This window comes from Lactuca virosa, chromosome 4, assembly GCF_052849685.1.
Source record: "Lactuca virosa cultivar CGN04683 chromosome 4, Lactuca_virosa_CGN04683_v6, whole genome shotgun sequence".
NCBI classification, from domain to species: domain Eukaryota; kingdom Viridiplantae; phylum Streptophyta; class Magnoliopsida; order Asterales; family Asteraceae; genus Lactuca; species Lactuca virosa.
The window spans coordinates 291,192,139-291,211,877 of NC_136429.1; the positions used below are offsets into that span (position 1 = coordinate 291,192,139).

Genomic DNA, 19,739 nt, shown 5'->3' on the forward strand with positions numbered 1-19,739 from the left:
AGACGTTTTGTATTCAGTCCTGGTTTCAAGGCGGTGTGACAGTTACTTTTTGACGCATGGCAACTTTATTGGCAGACTGGTGCGATTTACAAGGTGCCACGTGAGATCTCAACTAATGCTTATCCCGCGTTCAATTCAAAATTCAGGGTTACATATAAAAAGGGTATTTACGGGTTCTTTGTCTCTTTACGCTCACAAAAGAAAAAAAATACCCAAAATTCTTTCTGTTCTTCAAAGCTTCAAAACCCTAATCATGGATGGTGTTGATTCTGCTTCTCGAACAACCGAAGACATCACTTCTCAACCAATAATGAAGATTCAAAGCACCAATTATCAAGTGGAAGGCGATGTGTCTCTATATCCTGAAGAGTTGAAGATGATAATCGTCGCATTGAAGAGCTCTGTTCTTTCGAAGGCGATGTTCAACTCGTTTGCAGTTCCTCTCTCATGGCTTTCACAGGCAGGATCTACTGCTACGTATAGCAAATCAATGGATATCATCACTTTTCAACTGGTGAATGACAAGAAAATTCGTTTGTCTAAGAAGACATTTTGCCAGATTCTTGATATTCCCAATTCTCAACTTGTTACTGATCTCGCTTATGCACAAGTTGTTCACATGTTTAATGAGATGGGTCATCAACCCCCACTCACGAAGATTAGTGATTTCAAGAAGTCAGCTCTTCCAACTGTTTGGAATTTCTTGTTCGGAATTTTTCTTCGATGCTTGACTGGTCGAAGTGTTGGATTAGACAAAGGTCACATGGAGGTTTATGCGATGGTGGCATGATTGTACTATGATCTTTCATTCGACTACTCTACACAGCTATGGAAGGAATTCCAAAAGAGTGTCGAAAACACGAATGTGGTTCAACGCATTTCGTGTGGTAGGTATTAGAGTTTGATCCTTGGTTATTTTTATGAAAAAAAAGGAGCTGCAGTACCTGCTGATGAAGAAAGAGCTGAGTTTATGAAGTATCACTTCCCAAAGGAAGTTTCTGATGATATGGAAGTATTCACACACATTGCCAGGATTCCTGATGCAATGCTAAAGATGGTTGAGCCGAAAATTCGGTGTTCGTTGAGCACTTGAAAACAATCAATCCTGATGTTGCCACTAGAAAGTTATTGTCGAAAGAAGAGGCTGGTCCTTCGAAGAAACCAAAACGTTCTAAGAAGGATGCAAAGGCTACACCTGAGAAGCCAGTGCACGAAACTAAGAAGTCTCCTGAGAAGCATGTGCATGAATCCAAGTTGTCCCCAAAGAAGCCTGAGAAGCCAGAAGTAAATGTTTCGACTGTTGTAATCAAGCCAGTGGAACCTGTTGATGATACTCTAGTTAAGGAGAAAATTCCTTCAAAATCTGGTGTTTTTCGAAGATTAATGAAGAGGACTCGGGGTTCAACAAAATCTTCAGATGGTTTGTTCAAATCTTCTCCTTCAAATGTTCGTAAACCACAACTTTCTCATCAAGGAGTAATTTTTCGTGAGGTTCCAGCTCCAGTTTCGCATTTGTCAAAGAAACATAGAGCTGAAGACGTGGCTAAACACATTTCGAAGAATAAGAAAAGGCAACGAAAGTTGGTTATACAAGAGGAGTCGTCCGAAGAAGAGATAGTTCCTGAAACACCAGAAACAATTATTTTTCAATCTCTATCTACTCCTGAGAATACTACTATAATACCACCCGAAGTTTCGTTAACTGAATCACATACTGAGGAGGTTCGAACTTCAGGCATTTCTACACACGTATCTGATACGGTTGTTAATGTCAATATGGGTGAAGGAAAGTCTAACAAAGAAGTTGGTGCTACAAATCAAGGTATTCCTGCATCTTCGATAAATGATACTTTCGTTTCATTACCTCATTTTATTATTCCGAATACTACAAATTCACCTACCTTTGAAAACATTCTCCATCAACCTTTTACAACTCTTTTTCCATCTCAATCCACTGATCCACCCAAAATCGATTCACCTGTTAAAGGCTCACCTGTTGTTGAAACTGATACTGACAACGAAGTTTTTGGAGGAATGTTTGAAAATTTGGAGTTTGATGATGAAGAAGACAACTTTCCTGATCATATGTTGATGACGATGAAACAATTCAAGATTCTAAACAAGAAATTGAATTCTATTCTTCAATCTCAAGTAGATTTGGGGAGTAGTTCGTCTGTGTCCAGTATGGAAGTTGACAGTTTGTTGAAAACCTTCGAAGCAAAGGTGGTGAGTAAAGTTTCTGGAATGGTTCGAGACTCGGAGACTAGACTCTTGGAGAAGGTTGATCACAATGATCAGAATGACGAGTTATGAGTGAATTCTCTAACTTCGATGTTTAGAGGGGAGGTGAAAGAATTCAAGAATTTGGTGAAGTAACGACATGTGTTATTCGTCAGGATGTAAAGAAAGTCAGGGAGGATGTGAATTCACAAATTCAGGAGCTTCGTCAGGATATGCAAAAGGAGAATGCAATTGTGCAAAGGGATTATGCCTCGATAAATCAAAACGTTGAGATTATTTTTGATGCATGTTACCAAATATGTCAACTTGTACGAAAATTTGAGTCCTCAACTTACTCAACTTTCTACAACGGAAAATCAAATTTTTATGGAAGTGCTCAAGCTGTTGAAGGAGCTGAAAGATTTAACTGTAAAATCAGTTTCATCTTCGTTGATTACTCCGGAATTTTTGTCTCAGAAGTTCACCTACTTTGAAGCCATTTTACACAAGCAATTGGCTCCGCTTTCTCAAATTTCGAGCCTTCTTCCAACAGATGCCCTGCCTGTTTGCACAGGGGTGCAACGGTTGGTGGTACGAAGGTTGGTGGTGAAGATTCGCATGCAGATGCAAAGGTTGTTGGAACGGTGTTTTCTTCGAAGATTCCAACAACAAAACCAATTATGTCAACAGCTGGGCCAGTTACTTCAACAATTGCTACTACAATGCCAATTTCAACGAAGCCAATTCGAAGACCAATTTCTAAAGGAATTGTGATTGGGGAAGGTGGCAGTAGTTCGAAGCCTAAGGAAGTTGTTGATAATTCCTCAGTTAAAGACAAAGGCAAAACGATTGTGGTCGAAAAATCGAAGGAGGAAAAGAAAGTTGAAGCAGACGCTGAGGTTGAAAAGTTACGAATTGTGCAAAGCATAATGCGACGTCGTGCGAACGATCCGCCTGGAATGAACAAGGGTGATCCTTCAAAGCATTACAACTATGAAACGATTGAGTCGAAAGTTTCATATAATCGTATGTATGCTTTTGAAAAGAAACCGAAGTAGAGTTATGTTGTTCTCAACACAGACATGAATCAACTGGATTTTCCTGTTAATGAGATGATGTTTATTATGGCTCAGTATAAAATTGCTGAGAAGTTTGAAAATGATGATGAGTACACATACATGAAAATCAGATTTCATGTTGTACTTGGAAAGCTTCCAGAGGAAATTTGGTCACTCGTGAAGATAAAGAAGGTGATAAGTATAAAGAGGGATGTGTTATTCGAAAATATGATGCAGAATCTTCGCTTCTTTGTTTCGAGAGCAAATGGTCAAGTTTGTGATTTCTCAGTGGCAGATTTTCCTTTGGTGAACTTGTATGATTTGATACAAGTTGCATTGTTGTTAAAGGATAAAGATGCTTCATATCTTCGAGAAACTCATCCTGAAGTTTTTCGACTTGCGCTTGCTCACATCAAGATTTTCATTACCAACTACTATGAGTGTTTAGCTCTTACCGATGTTGAGTTTGCTACTACAAAGGGATTGAAAATGAAAGTGCCAATGGAACTTCCTTTATCTCAACCTGAGTTGAAGAAGTATGCAGACGGGGAAATTTGTTTGAAGCCGTTTGGCTTACTCTTTGCTGGGAAGGATAAAAATGGGAAGGCTAAAAGATTCTTATTCCAAGCTTCCGAAGTGGAAAGATACACAACATCCCAATATACAAATTTCATTGTTCGTATGAATAGCTGCAAGAAGAATAACGAAGGAGATAAGAAGGAGCTGAAGAAGATTATCTCGTGGTACACTGAGATTCGAAGGGTAATGTTTTATTCTATACAGATACTCTTGAACTGACGAAGGTCGACATTATTACAAAGGGGGAGATTGTAAGGGTCGAATTTAGTTGTAATATGTCGAAGTCTTTTGTACCCTTCGAATGTTTGTTAAGTTTATTTACTAAGGTGTATTTCGTACAAAGCTTAAGTGTCAATGCCTTAGTATTTTTTGTATGCTTTCACTATTCCTATAAATATGGAACATTACTAGAGTTACACAAGAGTACTTTACAGAACCTGTCTATTTTTCTCTGTAAACGTTGAAAGCATAAATGAGCAGAAACCAGATCTTATTTACATCGTTTGTTCAATCTGCATTTGTTTTACTCTGATTTTGATTAACACTTGATTCCACGATTCTTCAGAATGTGTCGAAGACTCTTATGATCTGTGAAGATGGTGCACTTTGTGTCGTAGAGGTAGTGCCTCCAGATCTTCAGGGAAAACACCATGACTCCTATTTCAAGGTCGTGTGTGGTGTACTTGACCTCATGTGTCTTGAGTTGTCTTGAGGCATAGGCGATGACCTTTCCTCGTTGCATGAGCACACATACTAGGGGCTGCTTGGATGTATCACAGTAGACCATAAAGTCTTCGGTCCCTTCTGGGAGAGACAAGATTCGAGCGCTGCACAGAGCTTACTTATGCATTTGGAAGGAAGTTTCTTGTTTATTCTCCCAGCTGAAGGTCACTCCCTTTTGAGTCAAGGTAGTGAGCGGCTTTGCGATCTTAGAGAAGTTTTGTATAAATCTTCGGTAGTAGCCAGCAAGTCCCAAAAATTGGCGGATCTCTGTCAGTGTTCTTCATGTTGGCCAATTTTCAATCTCCTTGGCTTTGGAAGGGTCTACGTGTATCCCTTTCTCGCTGACTACGTGCCCCAAGAAATCTACTTTTTGAATCCAGAATTCGCATTTCGAGAACTTTGCGTATAGCTTTTCAACCCTGAACGTCTCCAGGATCTGTAGTAAATGCTGACTATGTTCCTCCTTACTTCGTGAATAAATTACAATGTCGTCGATGAATACTATCATGAATTTATCCAAGTAAGGTCAGCAAACACAGTTCATTACGTCCATGAACAATGTTGGCACATTAGTCAAACCAAAGGGCATCACCACAAACTCGTAGTAACCGTAGCGAGTTCGAAATGCCGTCTTTGGAATATCCTCCTCCTGAATTCATAATTGGTGGTACCCCGACCTTAGATGAATCTTTGAGAAGTAGCTCGATCCTTGCAGTTGATCAAATAAGTCGTCGATTCGAGGTAGGGGATAACGATTCTTGATGGTGAGCTTGTTTAGTTCTCGATGGTCTATGCACATGCGAAAAGATTCATCCTTCTTTTTCACGAACAAGACCGGTGCTCCCTAAGGTGAGAAGCACGGTCTGATAAATCCTTTGCTCAACAGCTCGTTCAGTTGACTGGACAGTTCCTGCATTTCAGCCGGTGCTAAGCGGTATGGGGATTTGGCTATGGGGGTGGTTCTGGGGATTAAGTCGATTCTAAACTTGGCATACGGGTGGGATTCTCAGAAGGTCTTCTAGGAATACATCGAGAAGTTGCAGACCTCGGGAATATCCTTGATGTCTTGCACTTCTTGTTTCTTATCGGCGACATGAGCTAAGAAGGCGTGGTATTCTTTGCGTAGATATTTCTGAGCCTTGATGCATGAGATGATTTGTAGATTCGCGTCGGGTTTGTCGCCATAAATTATGAGGGTTTCACTACTTGGCAGATTAAGGCAAACGGCTTTTTTGTAACACAGGATATTGGCATGGTGGGGGCTCAACCAATCCATGCCGATGATAACATCAAAAATCCTTATGGTGACCGGCATCAGGTCGATTTGGAAAGAATGGTTGTTTAGAGTTAGAGTGCATCCTATGTATATATCCTTAGTGTTTTCTGTTTTACCATTTGCCATTTCTACGGTGAATGTTTCATTTAGTGATTGGGGTTTCTGTTTGAGTAAGTGTTTAAACTGGTGGGTCATGAAGCTTTTCTCTGCACCACTATCAAATCGTATGCATGTATATAAGTTGTTTAGGAGGAACATACCAGTAACCACAGTGGGATCCCTCACTGCCTCCTCATGTCCCATTGTTGGGACCCTTCCCACACACCTAGTACTTCTGTTTTGTGCCTTCGGGCAGTCCCTCTTGAAATGCTCGGTCTCACCACAACCGTAGCATGCGCGACTCACCCCAACATTAGCGGCTTGGGTGGTTTGTTGTGCCGGTGCTCTACAGTTACGAGCAGTGTGTCCCTTCTTGTTGCAGTTGTTATATTGTCTATCTTGGCAGGCACCATGGTGGTGGTAGCTGCACTTGTCGCATTTCGGAAAAGTTCCAACATATTGCTTGGTTGGTGCAGGGGCAGTAGTGGCGGTAGGGGCGGTGATGGCATGGACAGCCACAGTTTGTTGCTTCTTAGCTGGGTCTTGAGCGGGTTCGCCTTTCTTTTTGTTCCAAAACTTCCTATTGTTGTCACCTCCTTTTGGTTGCTCGGGCGTGGGGGTTATGATGCCTTGACGAACTCCCTGGTCGACAAGAGTCTATGCCAAACGCTTGGCACTGTCGAGGGAGCTCGGGTTGGTAGATATGACCATTCCCTGGATTTGAGGGGATACCCCCCAAAAGTAACGTTCCACTTTCTTGGCCTCTGGATTGACCATTCCCGGGCACAGAGTTACCAGTTCGTTAAATCGGGAAGTGTAGGTGGCAATATCGGAACCCTCCATGGAGTGTTCCCACAGTTCCTGTTCAAGCTTCTTCCTCTCGCTCCTTGGACAGTGTTCCTCGAGCATCATGGCTTTCAGTTCCTCCCAACTCATGGCATTGGCCACGGATAGAGTCAAATCTTTAACGTGGATGTTCCACCACAACAAGGTCGAGTCTGCAAATTTACATGCTGCATATTTGACCTTGAACTCGTCCGGGCAGGCACAGATATCGAAGATGGACTCGGTCTTCTCGAACCATCTTGTTAGAGTAACGACTCTGTCATCGCCATGATAGGTTTGGGGCTTGCAGTTCATGAATTCTTTGTAAGAGCACATCCGTTGGTTCCTCTGGTTGTCACCATGATTGGAACTGCCAGTCCCATTCCCGCTGCCTTTGCCGTTTCTGTTGTCGTTTCCGTTGGTGCCGTTACTGCTGATTTGGGCCATGGCAGTAGCCACAACAGCTCTTACCGCAGCCTGAAAAATAGCAGAATCCATTGGTGGAGGTGGTGGTGGTGGAGTTGTTGTCGTGTTGAAGACACGTCTTCCAACTCTTTGTGGTGGCATCTTTCTGCCATAAACTTCAGAGGTGGGATAATGATAAGTCTTTGATAAAGGTTATGGGTTGGGTATTACTGTAATGGAATGCCTTGATTATACATGTATTCAGTCTCGTTGTTATTGAAATGTGCAAGCAATTCGTAAATGGAATTTAATATAAGAAGTAAACAATTGCATAACCAATATCAACACCCAATGAAATAAAATGCATACAAATTTCATTGATAATAGTAGTTTTAGTACATAGTTTTTGAAAATTGACCTTTAAGAAAGTCTACATAAAAGAGTAGCACCAATGCATACTCGTAAATAAAATCAAGACGTGAGTAGTATAAGCCTTAGTCGCGGCGGGTGGTCTCATGTGGGCCATGCGATGAAGTCGAGGCGCCCTGTATCTCTGCTAACCGACGTTCAGCTGCAATCACCCTCTCCTCGAGAGCCGAGTGCCTCTCCTGGTACTCTCTCACTTCCGCTCGAGCAATGGTAAGGTCCTCATAGAGACTGTCAATGAGATGGCACGTTCGGGGGTAGCCCCCCTCCAGTAGTCAAGTGCGTGCATCCGTGGCCTCAGCAGCGGCCCCTAGCTCCATGATCCGATTTACTGACGCCCCGGTCTGATCTCCGAGGTTCATGATTCGCTGCACCATGACAAGGAGGGCCCTGTCTGCCGGTCCACCATGACTGAGGTTATATAAACCTCGCTCCATGTCGTATGGAGAACGCTAATGTTGTTGCCTGCTCCACCTTTCCAGGTCTTCCGCCCAGCGGGGTGTGGGTCCGTGGTAGCGTAGTCGGTGTGCGAGGACTCGGGCGATGTAAGGAGGATTTATGAATTCGGACTCTGCGTCTGAGTCCTCCTCTTCCTCTTCCTCGTCTTCTTCTTCCTCCACCTCTGGATCGTCTTCTGGATCCTCTTCGGGTTCTACTTTGGGTTCTTTTTCCATTAGTTCCTCAGGATCCTCTTCGGGAACCTTTTCGATCCACCCACCATTTCCCTGATTAGGAAATTTGGGTCTCCGGGCATGTGAAATCCTGCCATGAAGTCGGTGCGAGAATGAAGATATGATAAATACATGAAAAGCTTAAGTGTATGATTTTTTAGTATTCTAAAATACTCCTATAGTATTTTAATCTTTATGTTTGATACTAAGGTTTCTTGGTATTTAGGGTTGGTATGTTTTAGATTTGTTGCCTACCACGACCATTCCTAAACACATGTTGGTCATATCTCATATACATATAGTTGATCAGGCTATATTTATCCCACATATGATTACATAACTGTCTAGGCTTAACCACAGTGTTTAACTCCTCTAAATACTTTTATACGGTTCTTATTATGACATTGTTTCTAGTATGGATGCATGTACGTATACTTTTTAGAAAAATACTATAATATTTTAAAGTATACTTCTTAGTCAAAGTGTTCTAGCCCTATTGTATTTATAGTTGTATATATCGTACATTGGTGGTTGTCGAGGCCAACAAAATAAATACCCTAAATATTACACACTAAAATAGTGTATAGTGACAAAGGGATCGTATCCACGGAGATTGGTTCAATTTAAATCTCTATGTAAATCACTTGTTCAAGTACTTGTAAAATAAAAATAAAAGTAAAATAAGGGGGGGGGGGTTTAGTTCTTTTTGATTGGTTGACAAAATTAAGACTAACAAGAATGTAAATATGACAAGTAAACAACTAAAAGATTTGATTAAATTCAATGAAGTGAAATTGGTTGATTTTGGGTACACCACATGGATGACATGGTTGACTTATAATTAGACTTAATGGAATAATACTTGTGAATTGGTTTAACTTGGCTATAGCAATTCATTAGCACAAATTGCCTCAACTCTTCTTGGATATTAAAATGGCTAGAGGAGCTCCTAACACATTTCCTTAATTAAAGTCACAAAATCAATGAAGCATAAAATCTTGTGAAAATCAATTAGCTTTATGTTCTAAGAGTTACCAAGTCCAAAAGATAATCAAATGCTTACATTATCATTATGGAGGAGACATTTCCATGGTTTAAATGAAATGAAAACAAACATATAAACCATTTGTTGCTTACTAATTTGAGAGTCCATTACATAACCAAGAAATTAGTCAACAAAAACAAGCATTCATTCATCCAAGCTCATGATCAAAGATAAATAAACACAACAAGATTTTTAACTATAAAACATTTCATAAACTTCAAACACAAGATAATAATAAGTCTTCAAAGCAACTAATCATCCATGGGTTAAACCCTAATCAACCAAATGAAAGTTTAGCCAAGCATGGCCAAAGTAAAAGAAATGCAATATAGTTTAGTGGTACCAAACATTGTTCTAGTTGCAAGATGGAAAGAAATTACACTAATCTTCCAAAAATCTTCAAATCTTCCAAAACCTTCTTGAGAGAGAATTGTGTGTGTTCTTCAAGTGATGATCCCCAACAATACCTCCAATGTCCAGCAAAAAGGAGCTGGTTTCCGGATTAAAAAAGTTGCCAAAAGCCACCCACCAACCTTCCACAAATAGAGTCAAGAAGTCAAAACTCGGGATCAACTCAGCACAATTCACACGGACCGCGTGGGTCTCGCTGATTGTGGGACTTGGGCCATTTAAAATACAATCTAGCCCAATCTTCTCATTCACACTTCAGCCCACATGCATCACCATTTAGAGCCCATTTGTGCCATTCCAAAGCCTCTAATGATTGATCCAATGCTCCTTCAATCTTCCGTAACTCGATTCCGCGTCGCCTCATCATCATTCTCGCTCAAAAATTAAGTCCAAATTGATTTCTTGTTTATGCAAGCACCAAGCTCAATCGCACCACCTCAAGTCCACAAGCAAACCGCAAGCCTCCATAAGTCCCGCACTCCTTCCACGCCTCCAATGACAAATAGTCTTCGATAAATCCTGCAAATAAGCTCAAAAGACTGGAAAGCACCCGGTAAAGGAGAAAAATAACAAAAAGAGAAAATATGCATGAAGATTAACTAAAATGAGATGGTTTTAACTAAAAATAAACTACGGAAAGAAGTAATAAAATGAAGCTATCAAATCACCCCAAGCTTGAACCTTACTTGTCGTCAAGTAAGACAAGACTAAAATGAACTTGGGACGAACTACCCTAAAAATAAAAAGAACGGACAGAACCAGGGAACCTGTTCAACGTTAGTCAACATGGTCAGAATTGATCTCGCTGTTATCTCACAACTTTTTCATCCGATGAGAATGGGACCATAAACCACAGCCAGGACAACTCCTCTAGGTGAGTAAGGAGGGATGGTCAGTCGCAGCCTCAATGGAACATGCATACAATGAAGAACATCTGTAGTAGGGAGAAAGCAGCTGGATGGGCTCAGGTGGAGCTCTTCTTTAAGTGTACACTCTAATCTCACGTCTTCCGGTTTCTCTCATGTGTAACTGGGTTTAATCGCTCGTGCACCGTTGTAGGAATCGGTTCACTTAGTGTTGGCCCAAACCTCCCGTAGTATCCGACTCGAAAGTCTCCCTAACATCACCAATTTGCGAAAAACAACTCGATCTATATACAATAAAACAAGCCTATATAAATGAATATCAAACGCCGGGTGACCAAAATGTTGGAAAATTTTGTTCAATAATTGAACCGGTCACCCTTCTCCGATTGTTGTAGCTGGAAATTTGCTCGCCATATATTTTTTTTTTCTTTTTTTTTTAATTTTTTTTTAACTAGAGGTAATGTAATAACAATCGAAATTTTTTTTTACAAGAAAACCCCTTTGACTCAAAATTTGGTTCCCAAAAGTGTGTAAGTGGAACCGAAAGGGTAGTAATATAATCCGAATGGTCTAAGTGTGAAAATGACCATGTGTGGAGCATAAAGATGTAATGTAAGCTCCTTTTCAAACTTGCAATTTTTCAAAAATAAAGAAAATGTCCTAATGTGGGCTAAAAGACACTCTAAAATCCTAAAAAAAATCGCGAAAAGATATGGTAATGTAAAGAGACCCGATATGGATTCTACTTGGGGACAAGCACAGTGCTTCATCTTAACGGTTCAAACATGATCATGTGTGATCCTCTCGGCGGTAGTGACCGCAAGGCTAAGACATCCATTGCTATAGTATATCCTACAGTTGTTAGTATTGTATGCATAATTCTTCTTGAAAACTAGCTGGCCATGATCACTTACCCCTTTAAGCTACCAGCATCTGATCCCAAGTATGAAATCCCAAACTGCAGCTAGTGGTCCCGGTTCGATGGGTGAGGTAGCAACAAGATCCTGGACCAATAATGGTACAATAACTGTGAACCTGTTCCATGGCATCCAAGGGAGGTGAGAATAAACAGACAACAAAAATGCATGAATGTTAATGCCCTAAGCTAAATGCCATGCAAAAATAAAAGTGAAAAAGAAGAAAATAAAATCTTTTTGGAGGTTTATAAAAAAAATGAATACAATTTATACTAAAATGCTATGCATCCTAATTAAAATGCATGATAAATTAAAAAGAAAAGGGAATACCCCACCCCAAGCTTAGAAATAAGCATTGTCCTCAATGCTTGGGGCGAGGCGAAAGTACCTAAACCGGGGGATCTGGAGGAGGGTATGGGTATTGGGGGTAGGGGTAGGGGTAAGGTGGAGGGGGATAAGGGTGAGTGGGGGGAGGGTATGGATAGGGTGATGGAAGTGGGACGTTCTCGAAGTGGTTTTTGGATTGGTGCCACCCCCACATATGGTGCATTTGTTGGGACATGATTTGGTTGGATACACAAAGAGCCTCGAACCGCTCGGAAAAATTGGGGGGAAGCGGGTAGTATCCAGGAGGTGTTTGGGGTTGGGCGTGCTGTGGACCATGGGTGGGTTCATCGTCAGGCTCGTCATCCACATGCATCTCGTCATCATCTTGATCATGTAGCACATCCTCATTGACTGACTGAGTGATGGTCCTCGCGAGTCTCCACTGAGTGCGATCTTGGAAGGTGAAGTTGGTGACTCGAGGGTCGGGAAGAATGAGATATCCGACCCCTTGAGGGCAATACCATGTGAAACTGCTCCTATTCCTTCGGCAGATGTGGTGCATGTTTATGAGAGCGCGCTCATCCAAAAGATTTTTGTTGTCAACAGGCTGGTATTCGTCTGGGAGCTCGATGTCAAGACCGCGAGCCAAAAGGGTGACAAATCCCCCAATGCAAAGTCCGGGATTGGTGGGTTTGCACGCCGCGTCATACACCAAAGAAAGAAAATCTCATTTTTGGTGACCTGACCGGCTTCTTTGCGGGCAAAAACTGTACACACCAAGCTGCGACGGGCAATGCGGAGGCACGTTTGAATGATGGAGGTTACTCTATCCCGACCGGCACATGAAAAGATACCCCCGGTGATTTCCGTCCAATAGGTCTCATGGTTGAACTCAGCAAGTAAGACGTCGAAAACCGTGGATGTATTTGAAGAAGGCAAGCCCAAGATGTCGTTTATTGTTGCAAAATCAATATACCTTCGGTCCCCCAGAAGTTGGAATGCGGCTTTTCTCTTATCGCTATCGAACCCGCAATCGGCAAGAAACTCTCTAGTATGGAGCTCGTAAGTGTGTTCCATGAGATTGAGAAGGTTCTCCCACCCGATGTTACGGAACAATTGGGTGACCCCCTCAAGAACCCTTAATGAGATAAGCATGGGTTTGCACACGAACTTGGTGGATGCAACCTTCCTAGGCAGGCTTTTCATGTAGTTTTCGGCCGCCCTGGCATCCCGAAATCTTGGAATGTCGGGCGCATGATTTTCATTTCTAGTTGGGGCTTTGCCTCGGGCGGCAGTCGGGCGCTTCCTAGATGTGGACATGGTCTACCTGCATGAAAAATAACCACTACACGAACCACAATCCCAACAAATGATATTTCAATCCAAATCACCAACCGACCCCCTATGGACTTCTAAATCAGTTCAACAATCAAAGCAAAATAATTCCTAAACTCATTTGATGTAATAGCATATGAATTGTTGTTCAGAGACATGCATATTGATCAATTAAAATAAAGGAAAAAAAGTACCCGTTTTTGTTGAAAGTTCAAAATTTGCGTGTGAAAATTCCGGATTTGAAAATCTTGCAACTCTCCACCCCAAGCTTTAAGCTTTGTTCAATATCCCGTGAGGAGAACTTTACCGCGAAAACCCGAGGAATCCGATAATGGCTTGAAATTACGGCGAAATTTTCCGGCGAGCTTTGAGAGATATTTTTGGTGAGGTTTGTAGCCTTGTCCAAGAGGAGCACATTGATGGTGTCGGAATCGCAAGAGGTGTCCGGAGTTGGCCGGAAAACGGCTGGAAAGTGGCGGTTGAGTGGTGGTGGCGCCCGGAGTTACAGCAACAGATTGGACCGTTTTTTTGGGGTTTGTAGAGCTCGGAAATTGGTGAAGAATGGCGGTGGTATCGTGGAATGTCGACCGACGGTTTGACGGGAAACTGAGTTTTAGTGGTGGAGAAGGAGGTGCTCTAATGGAGGTTATGGGGAGGAGAATGGAGAAGAAGAAGGGTAGAAGGGCCGGCTGGTGGTGTCTATTAGTCAAAAACTACGGTCAAACCTGGTCAAAAGGGAGTCAATGTTGGTCAACAACACACACGGACGCGGATGCGAGTACACGCGGTCCGCGTGAATAAACCCGAAATTCTTCTGTTTTCCTTCACCGCACGCGGACAAGTTCGAAGAGGCATATGCGGTCCGTTTTAATAAACACGCTGAAGGAACTGTGAGTACAAGCAGACCGCGTGAATAAGCCTGAAACTCTTCTGCTTTCTGATGATGGACGCGGACACCTGAGGAGACCACACGCGGACCATTTGTTTATTAACGCGGACAGGATCTGGAGTACACGCGGACCGCGTGAATTCTGTTGCCATTTTTCTCAATTTTTGCTCTTTGACCAATACGAACACCGGATCTTCAAATCCAACATTCTTTTACTGCAAGAAGGAAGAAGAAGAGATGTTAAATGCAAAAATGGTCTATCTACGACATTTATTCGGAACTAGAAAAGATGAAATCTTTAAGTTTTCCAAAAATGCCCTTCTTTAACGTCTTTGGTGAGACGTGCTTCCCTTTCGATTTCAGTACACCGGGGAATCAAATTGGATGACATCTAGGACATTTGCGTTAAAACCTTCATAAAAAGGTTTCAAACGATGCCCATTGACTTTAAAGATTTGCCCCGTTTCTTCACTTCGGATCTCAACCGCTCCGTGCTCAAAGACTTTTAACACAACAAACAGACCTATCCATCTTGACCTCAACTTTCCAGGAAATAATTTCAATCGCGAATGGTAAAGCAAAACCCTATGTCCCGGCTCGAAATGCTTGCGGGTAATGGACTTGTCATGGAAAATCTTTGTTCTCTCCTTGTAAATTCTTGAGTTTTCATAGGAGTCATTTCTCAACTCCTCCAACTCTTGAAGTTGAAGCTTCCTATGCCTTCCCGCCTCATCGATCTTGAAGTTGCATTGCTTGACCGCCCAAAATGCACGGTGTTCCAATTCCACGGGAAGATGACATGGTTTTCCAAAAACCAACCTAAATGGAGACATTCATATCGGGGTCTTGTACGCGGTCCCATAGGCCCACAAGGCATCATCAAGCCTTGAACTCCAATCTTTCCATGAGGGATTTACTGTCTTCTCAAGAATACTCTTCACCTCACGATTCGAAACTTCCGCTTGACCGTTCGTTTGAGGGTGGTAGGCGGTTGAAACACAGTGGGTCACATTGTACTTCTTCAATAAAGCCTCCATCATCTTGTTGCAAAAGTGTGTTCCCCTATCAGTAATCAAAGCCCTAGGCACACCAAACCTCACAAAGACATTAGATTTTAAAAAGTCGATAACTGTTTTGGCATCATCCGATCTTGTGGCTTTGGCTTCAACCCACTTAGAAACATAGTCAATCGCGAGCAAGATGTAAATGTTGCCAAACGAAACGGGGAATGGGCCTATGAAATCAATACCCCATACGTCAAAAATTTCACAAACAAGGATTGGATTTTGTGGCATTTGATTTTTTTGTGACATGTTCCCCGTCCTTTGGCACCGTTCACAACTTTTGCAAAACAAGTAACAATCGCGTGACATGGTTGGCCAAAATAGTCCACATTAAAGGACCTTTCTCAAGGTCCGGCTAGGTCTGAAGTGTCCCCCACAAGCAAATTCATGACAAAATTGTAAAATGGATTGATGCTCTTGTTGGGGTAGACACCGCCTAATAATTTGATCGGGACAATGTTTCCACAAATAAGGCTCATCCCACACATAATATTTTGCATCACTTTTGAGCTTGTCTTTTTTAGCACGTGAAAATGTGTCGGGACACCTCTTTGTGACCAAAAAGCTAACGATATCGGGATACCAAGGAATAGATTGAGTAAGGGAAAAGAGATGCTCATCCGGAAACTCGTCCCGCAAAGGGAGAGGAGTTTCATTTGAAGTGATCCGGCTTAGGTGATCGGCAACAAGATTCTCACATCCACTCTTGTCCCGGATTTCCAAATCAAATTCTTGTAACAATAAAATCCACCGGATGAGTCTAGGCTTTGCATCTTTCTTCGTCATCAAGTACTTAAGAGCTGCGTGATCCGAATACACAATGACCTTGGTACCAAGTAGATATTGTCTAAATTTCTCCAAGGCGAACACTATGGCCAATAGCTCCTTCTCCGTAGTAGAGTAGTTGCTTTGCGCATTGTCTAGTGTTCTCGATGCATAGTAGATCATATGGGGGGCTCGTCCATTCTTTTGACCCAAAACGGCGCCTATTGCATAGTTGCTTGCATCACACATGATCTCAAAGGGGAGATCCCAATTTGGTGCTTGCATGATGGGGGCGGATGTAAGCAACTCTTTGAGCTTATCGAAAGCTTCTTTGCACACCTCATTGAACTCGAAATCAACATCCTTTTGCAAGAGTTGGCACATTGGTCTTGTTATCTTCGAAAAGTCTTTGATGAATCTCCGGTAGAAACCTGCATGGCCCAAAAAAGAACGAACTTCCCGAACACAAGTCGGGTAAGGTAAGCGTTGAATAACATCTATCTTGGCCTTATCTACCTCAATTCCTTTCTTTGACACAATATGACCCAAAATAAGACCTTGACTCACCATAAAATGGCATTTTTCAAAATTTAAAACCAAATTTGTTTCAATACATCTTTTCAAAATTTTGGTGAGATTGGTCAAACACTCTTGAAAGGAGTTTCCATATACCGTAAAATCATCCATGAAAACTTCAATTATATTTTCAACATATTCCGAAAAGATACTAACCATACAACGTTGGAAAGTGGCCGGGGCGTTACATAATCCGAATGGCATTCTCCGGTATGAAAAATTGCCAAATGGACATGTAAATGTTGTCTTTTCTTGGTCTTCCGGTGCCACCGGGATTTGGTGAAAACTAGAATACCCGTCTAGACAACAATAATGGATTTCCCGGCCAACCTTTCTAACATTTGGTCAATGAAAGGTAATGGGAAGTGATCTTTTCTTGTGCTTGCATTGAGTTTGCGGTAGTCAATACATACTCTCCACCCGTTTTGCACACGGGTGGGGACCATCATACCTTTATTATTTTCGACCACCGTGATCCCCGTCTTCTTCGGCACGACTTGAACCGGGCTCACCCACTTGCTATCCGAGATTGGATAGATCATTCCCGCATCTAATAGCTTCAAAATCTCTTTCTTGACCACTTCCATCATTGGCGTATTCAACCTTCTTTGCACGTCTCTATTTGGCTTGCATTCATCCTCCATTAAGATCTTGTGCATACAAGTGGGGGGACTCAACCCTTTTATATCCGCAATCGTCCATCCCATGGCTTCTTTATGCTCCTTCAACACCTTGAGGAGTTGCTATTCTTCAGATTCGATAAGTAAGTTGAAATAATGACCGGAAGAGTCTCGTTGTTTCCTAAGTACGCATACTTCAAATGTTGAGGAAGGACCTTCAATTCTAATTCCGGCGGTTGAAAAAGGGAGGGTGGTAATCTTGTGTGAGTTTGAGGTAATTCAACTTGCTTCACACTAAATAAAGTGGTCTTCTTGATCTCCAAATTGTTAACCAATCTTTCAACTTCGGGGTCTAGTGAGTAGAGCTTCAACTTCTTGGCTAATTTTCCACAATCAAACCCTTTTCTCAAAACCATCTCCAACATGTCACCTTTAGACAACTCGAACAACTCTTGGGTTAATGGTTCAACAACATCAACAAAGCACAAGGATGAAACATCACTAGGATACCTCATAGCATCATAAATGTTAAAGCTTATTGTTTCACCATCAAACTCCATTGTTAAGCTTCCCGCATACACATCGATCTTTGTTCTAGCTGTCTTCAAAAATGGTCTCCCAAGTAAAATTATACCCGACTTTGAGGGCACTTGTTCATCTAGATCAATCACATAGAAATCCGCCGGGAAGACCAATTGGTTTACTTGCACTAGGACATCTTCCAAAACACCTCTAGGAAAAACACTTGATTTATCCGCAAGAGAGATTATGACACCGGTTTCAATTAAAGGTCCAACATTCAATGATTCATACACCGAATAGGGCATGACATTAATAGAAGCACCAAGGTCAAGCATGGCACTACTGAAAGTGACATCTCCTATCTTGCAAGGAACTGTAAACACTCCCGGATCTTTGCAATTGGGTGGAAGCTTCCTTTGTAAAACCGCAGATGCGTTTTCATTCATTGAGATTTTCTCGTTTCTCTTCAACTTTCTCTTGTTAGTGCAAAGCTCTTTCAAGAATTTTGCATATCTAGGAATTTGTTTGATTGCATCAATTAAAGGAATGTTTGCTTCCACCTTTCGGAAGGTGTCCAAAATCTCTTTCTCCTCCATGTTCTTCTTTGAAGTTGCAAGTCGGGAGGGGAATGGTGGTTGAGTGGCTATTGGAGTCACTAGAGGGGTTGTCTTCTTTGGGACTCCGGCTTGTGCATCATTCTTGACTATAAATTCTTCAATGGGAATGACTTTTATTTCTTCCTCTTCATCCCTTGGCTTCTTCTTTGAACTACTTTCCCCGGTTTGTTTGCCACTTCTCAAGGTCACCACATTGACATTTGGGTTCTTTTCGGTTTGAGAATGGAGTTTTCCACGAGACTCCAACTTGCTTATGGATGTAACTATATCTCCCATTTGTGATTCAAGGTTGGAGATACTACTCCTTGTTTCTTTTTGGAATTGTTGGGTACTAGTGGCTAAGGATTTTACAATGTCTTCAAGAGACATTCCGGAGCTACTTGGTTGGGATTGAGGGGGTTGTTGATGATGATGTGGAGGATGCGGTTTGGATTGATAATGTGGTTGTGGATGTTGGTAGTGAGGTTGTGGTGGTGGGTAGGAAGGTCTAACCAATGCATTTTGAGGCAATGGTCTTGGGTTGTAGCTCATGTTGGGATTTGGCTTCCAACTTGAATTGTAAGCATTTTGGTAACCGGATGGTTTGTTGTGGTAGTTTTGGAACTCTCCTGTGGCACTCACATGTTCCGCATCTTCTTGGAGAATGGGACACATATCCGTAGGATGTTCCATTGTTGCATATATTCCACAAACCATCACTTGTTGAGTTTGTCCCATGGCTAGCTTTTGAACAACAGAGGTTAAGTTTTTGATTTGAGACTCTAGGTTTGATGTTCCCACTTCATTGACTTTGTGTTGTCTATCTCTTTTCATGTCTTGGCGCGGGCCAAAGTGTTGGGAATTTGCGGCTATGGTGTTGAAAAGTTGTCTTGTTTGTTGTGGAGTTTTACTAAAGACATCCCTCATAGAAGTGTTGAATGAGGAGTTGTTCCTGAATTTGGTGTTGTGGGCAACTATAGCACAAGTTGTTGAACCTCTCCTAATAATCATGAAAAGTCTCATTTTGACCTTGGCGGATTCCACAAATCTCATTTCTAAGACTTGAGACTCTTGAAGCGGGATAGAACTTGTCAAGAAAAGCTCTTTCCATAGCGGTCCATGAGTTGATTGACCCCGGTGGAAGATAGAATAACCAATCTTTTACTCTATCGGCCAATAAAAAGGGGAATACCCTTAGCTTGATTTGGTCATCGGTTGACCCTTGTGGCTTCATACTAGTGCAAATAATGTGGAACATCTTCAAGTGCTTATGAGGGTCTTCATTCTCCAATCCATGAAAAGTTGGGAGGTGATGGACTAAACTTGACTTCAATTCCGAACCTCCTTCCAAAACCGGGTAATTGATATCGGTTGGAGTTTGTGTAACATCGGTTTCCATCATTTGCCTCAAAGTTCTTTCAGGAACTTCTCCTCCGTCCGCCATTGCAATTGGTTCGATAATGGGTGGATTTTGTTGTAGAGGTGGTGGTTCGGGAATTTCTTGGCGAGGGTCGGGACTAGAAT

General features: G+C 42.0%; 2 protein-coding genes across 2 annotated transcripts; both read right to left on the reverse strand.

The window, feature by feature from the left end:
• Positions 1–14,431: 14,431 nt before the first annotated feature.
• Positions 14,432–14,905, reverse strand: LOC145105969 (uncharacterized). Its single transcript, XM_079043029.1, has one exon. It carries the CDS (start codon positions 14,903–14,905, stop codon positions 14,432–14,434), a length of 474 nt encoding a protein of 157 aa, XP_078899155.1.
• A 2,296-nt stretch (positions 14,906–17,201) lies between these two features.
• LOC145105970 (uncharacterized) lies at positions 17,202–18,605 on the reverse strand. Its single transcript, XM_079043030.1, has one exon. The coding sequence runs from the start codon at positions 18,603–18,605 to the stop codon at positions 17,202–17,204; it is 1,404 nt and encodes a 467-aa protein (XP_078899156.1).
• Positions 18,606–19,739: the final 1,134 nt, after the last annotated feature.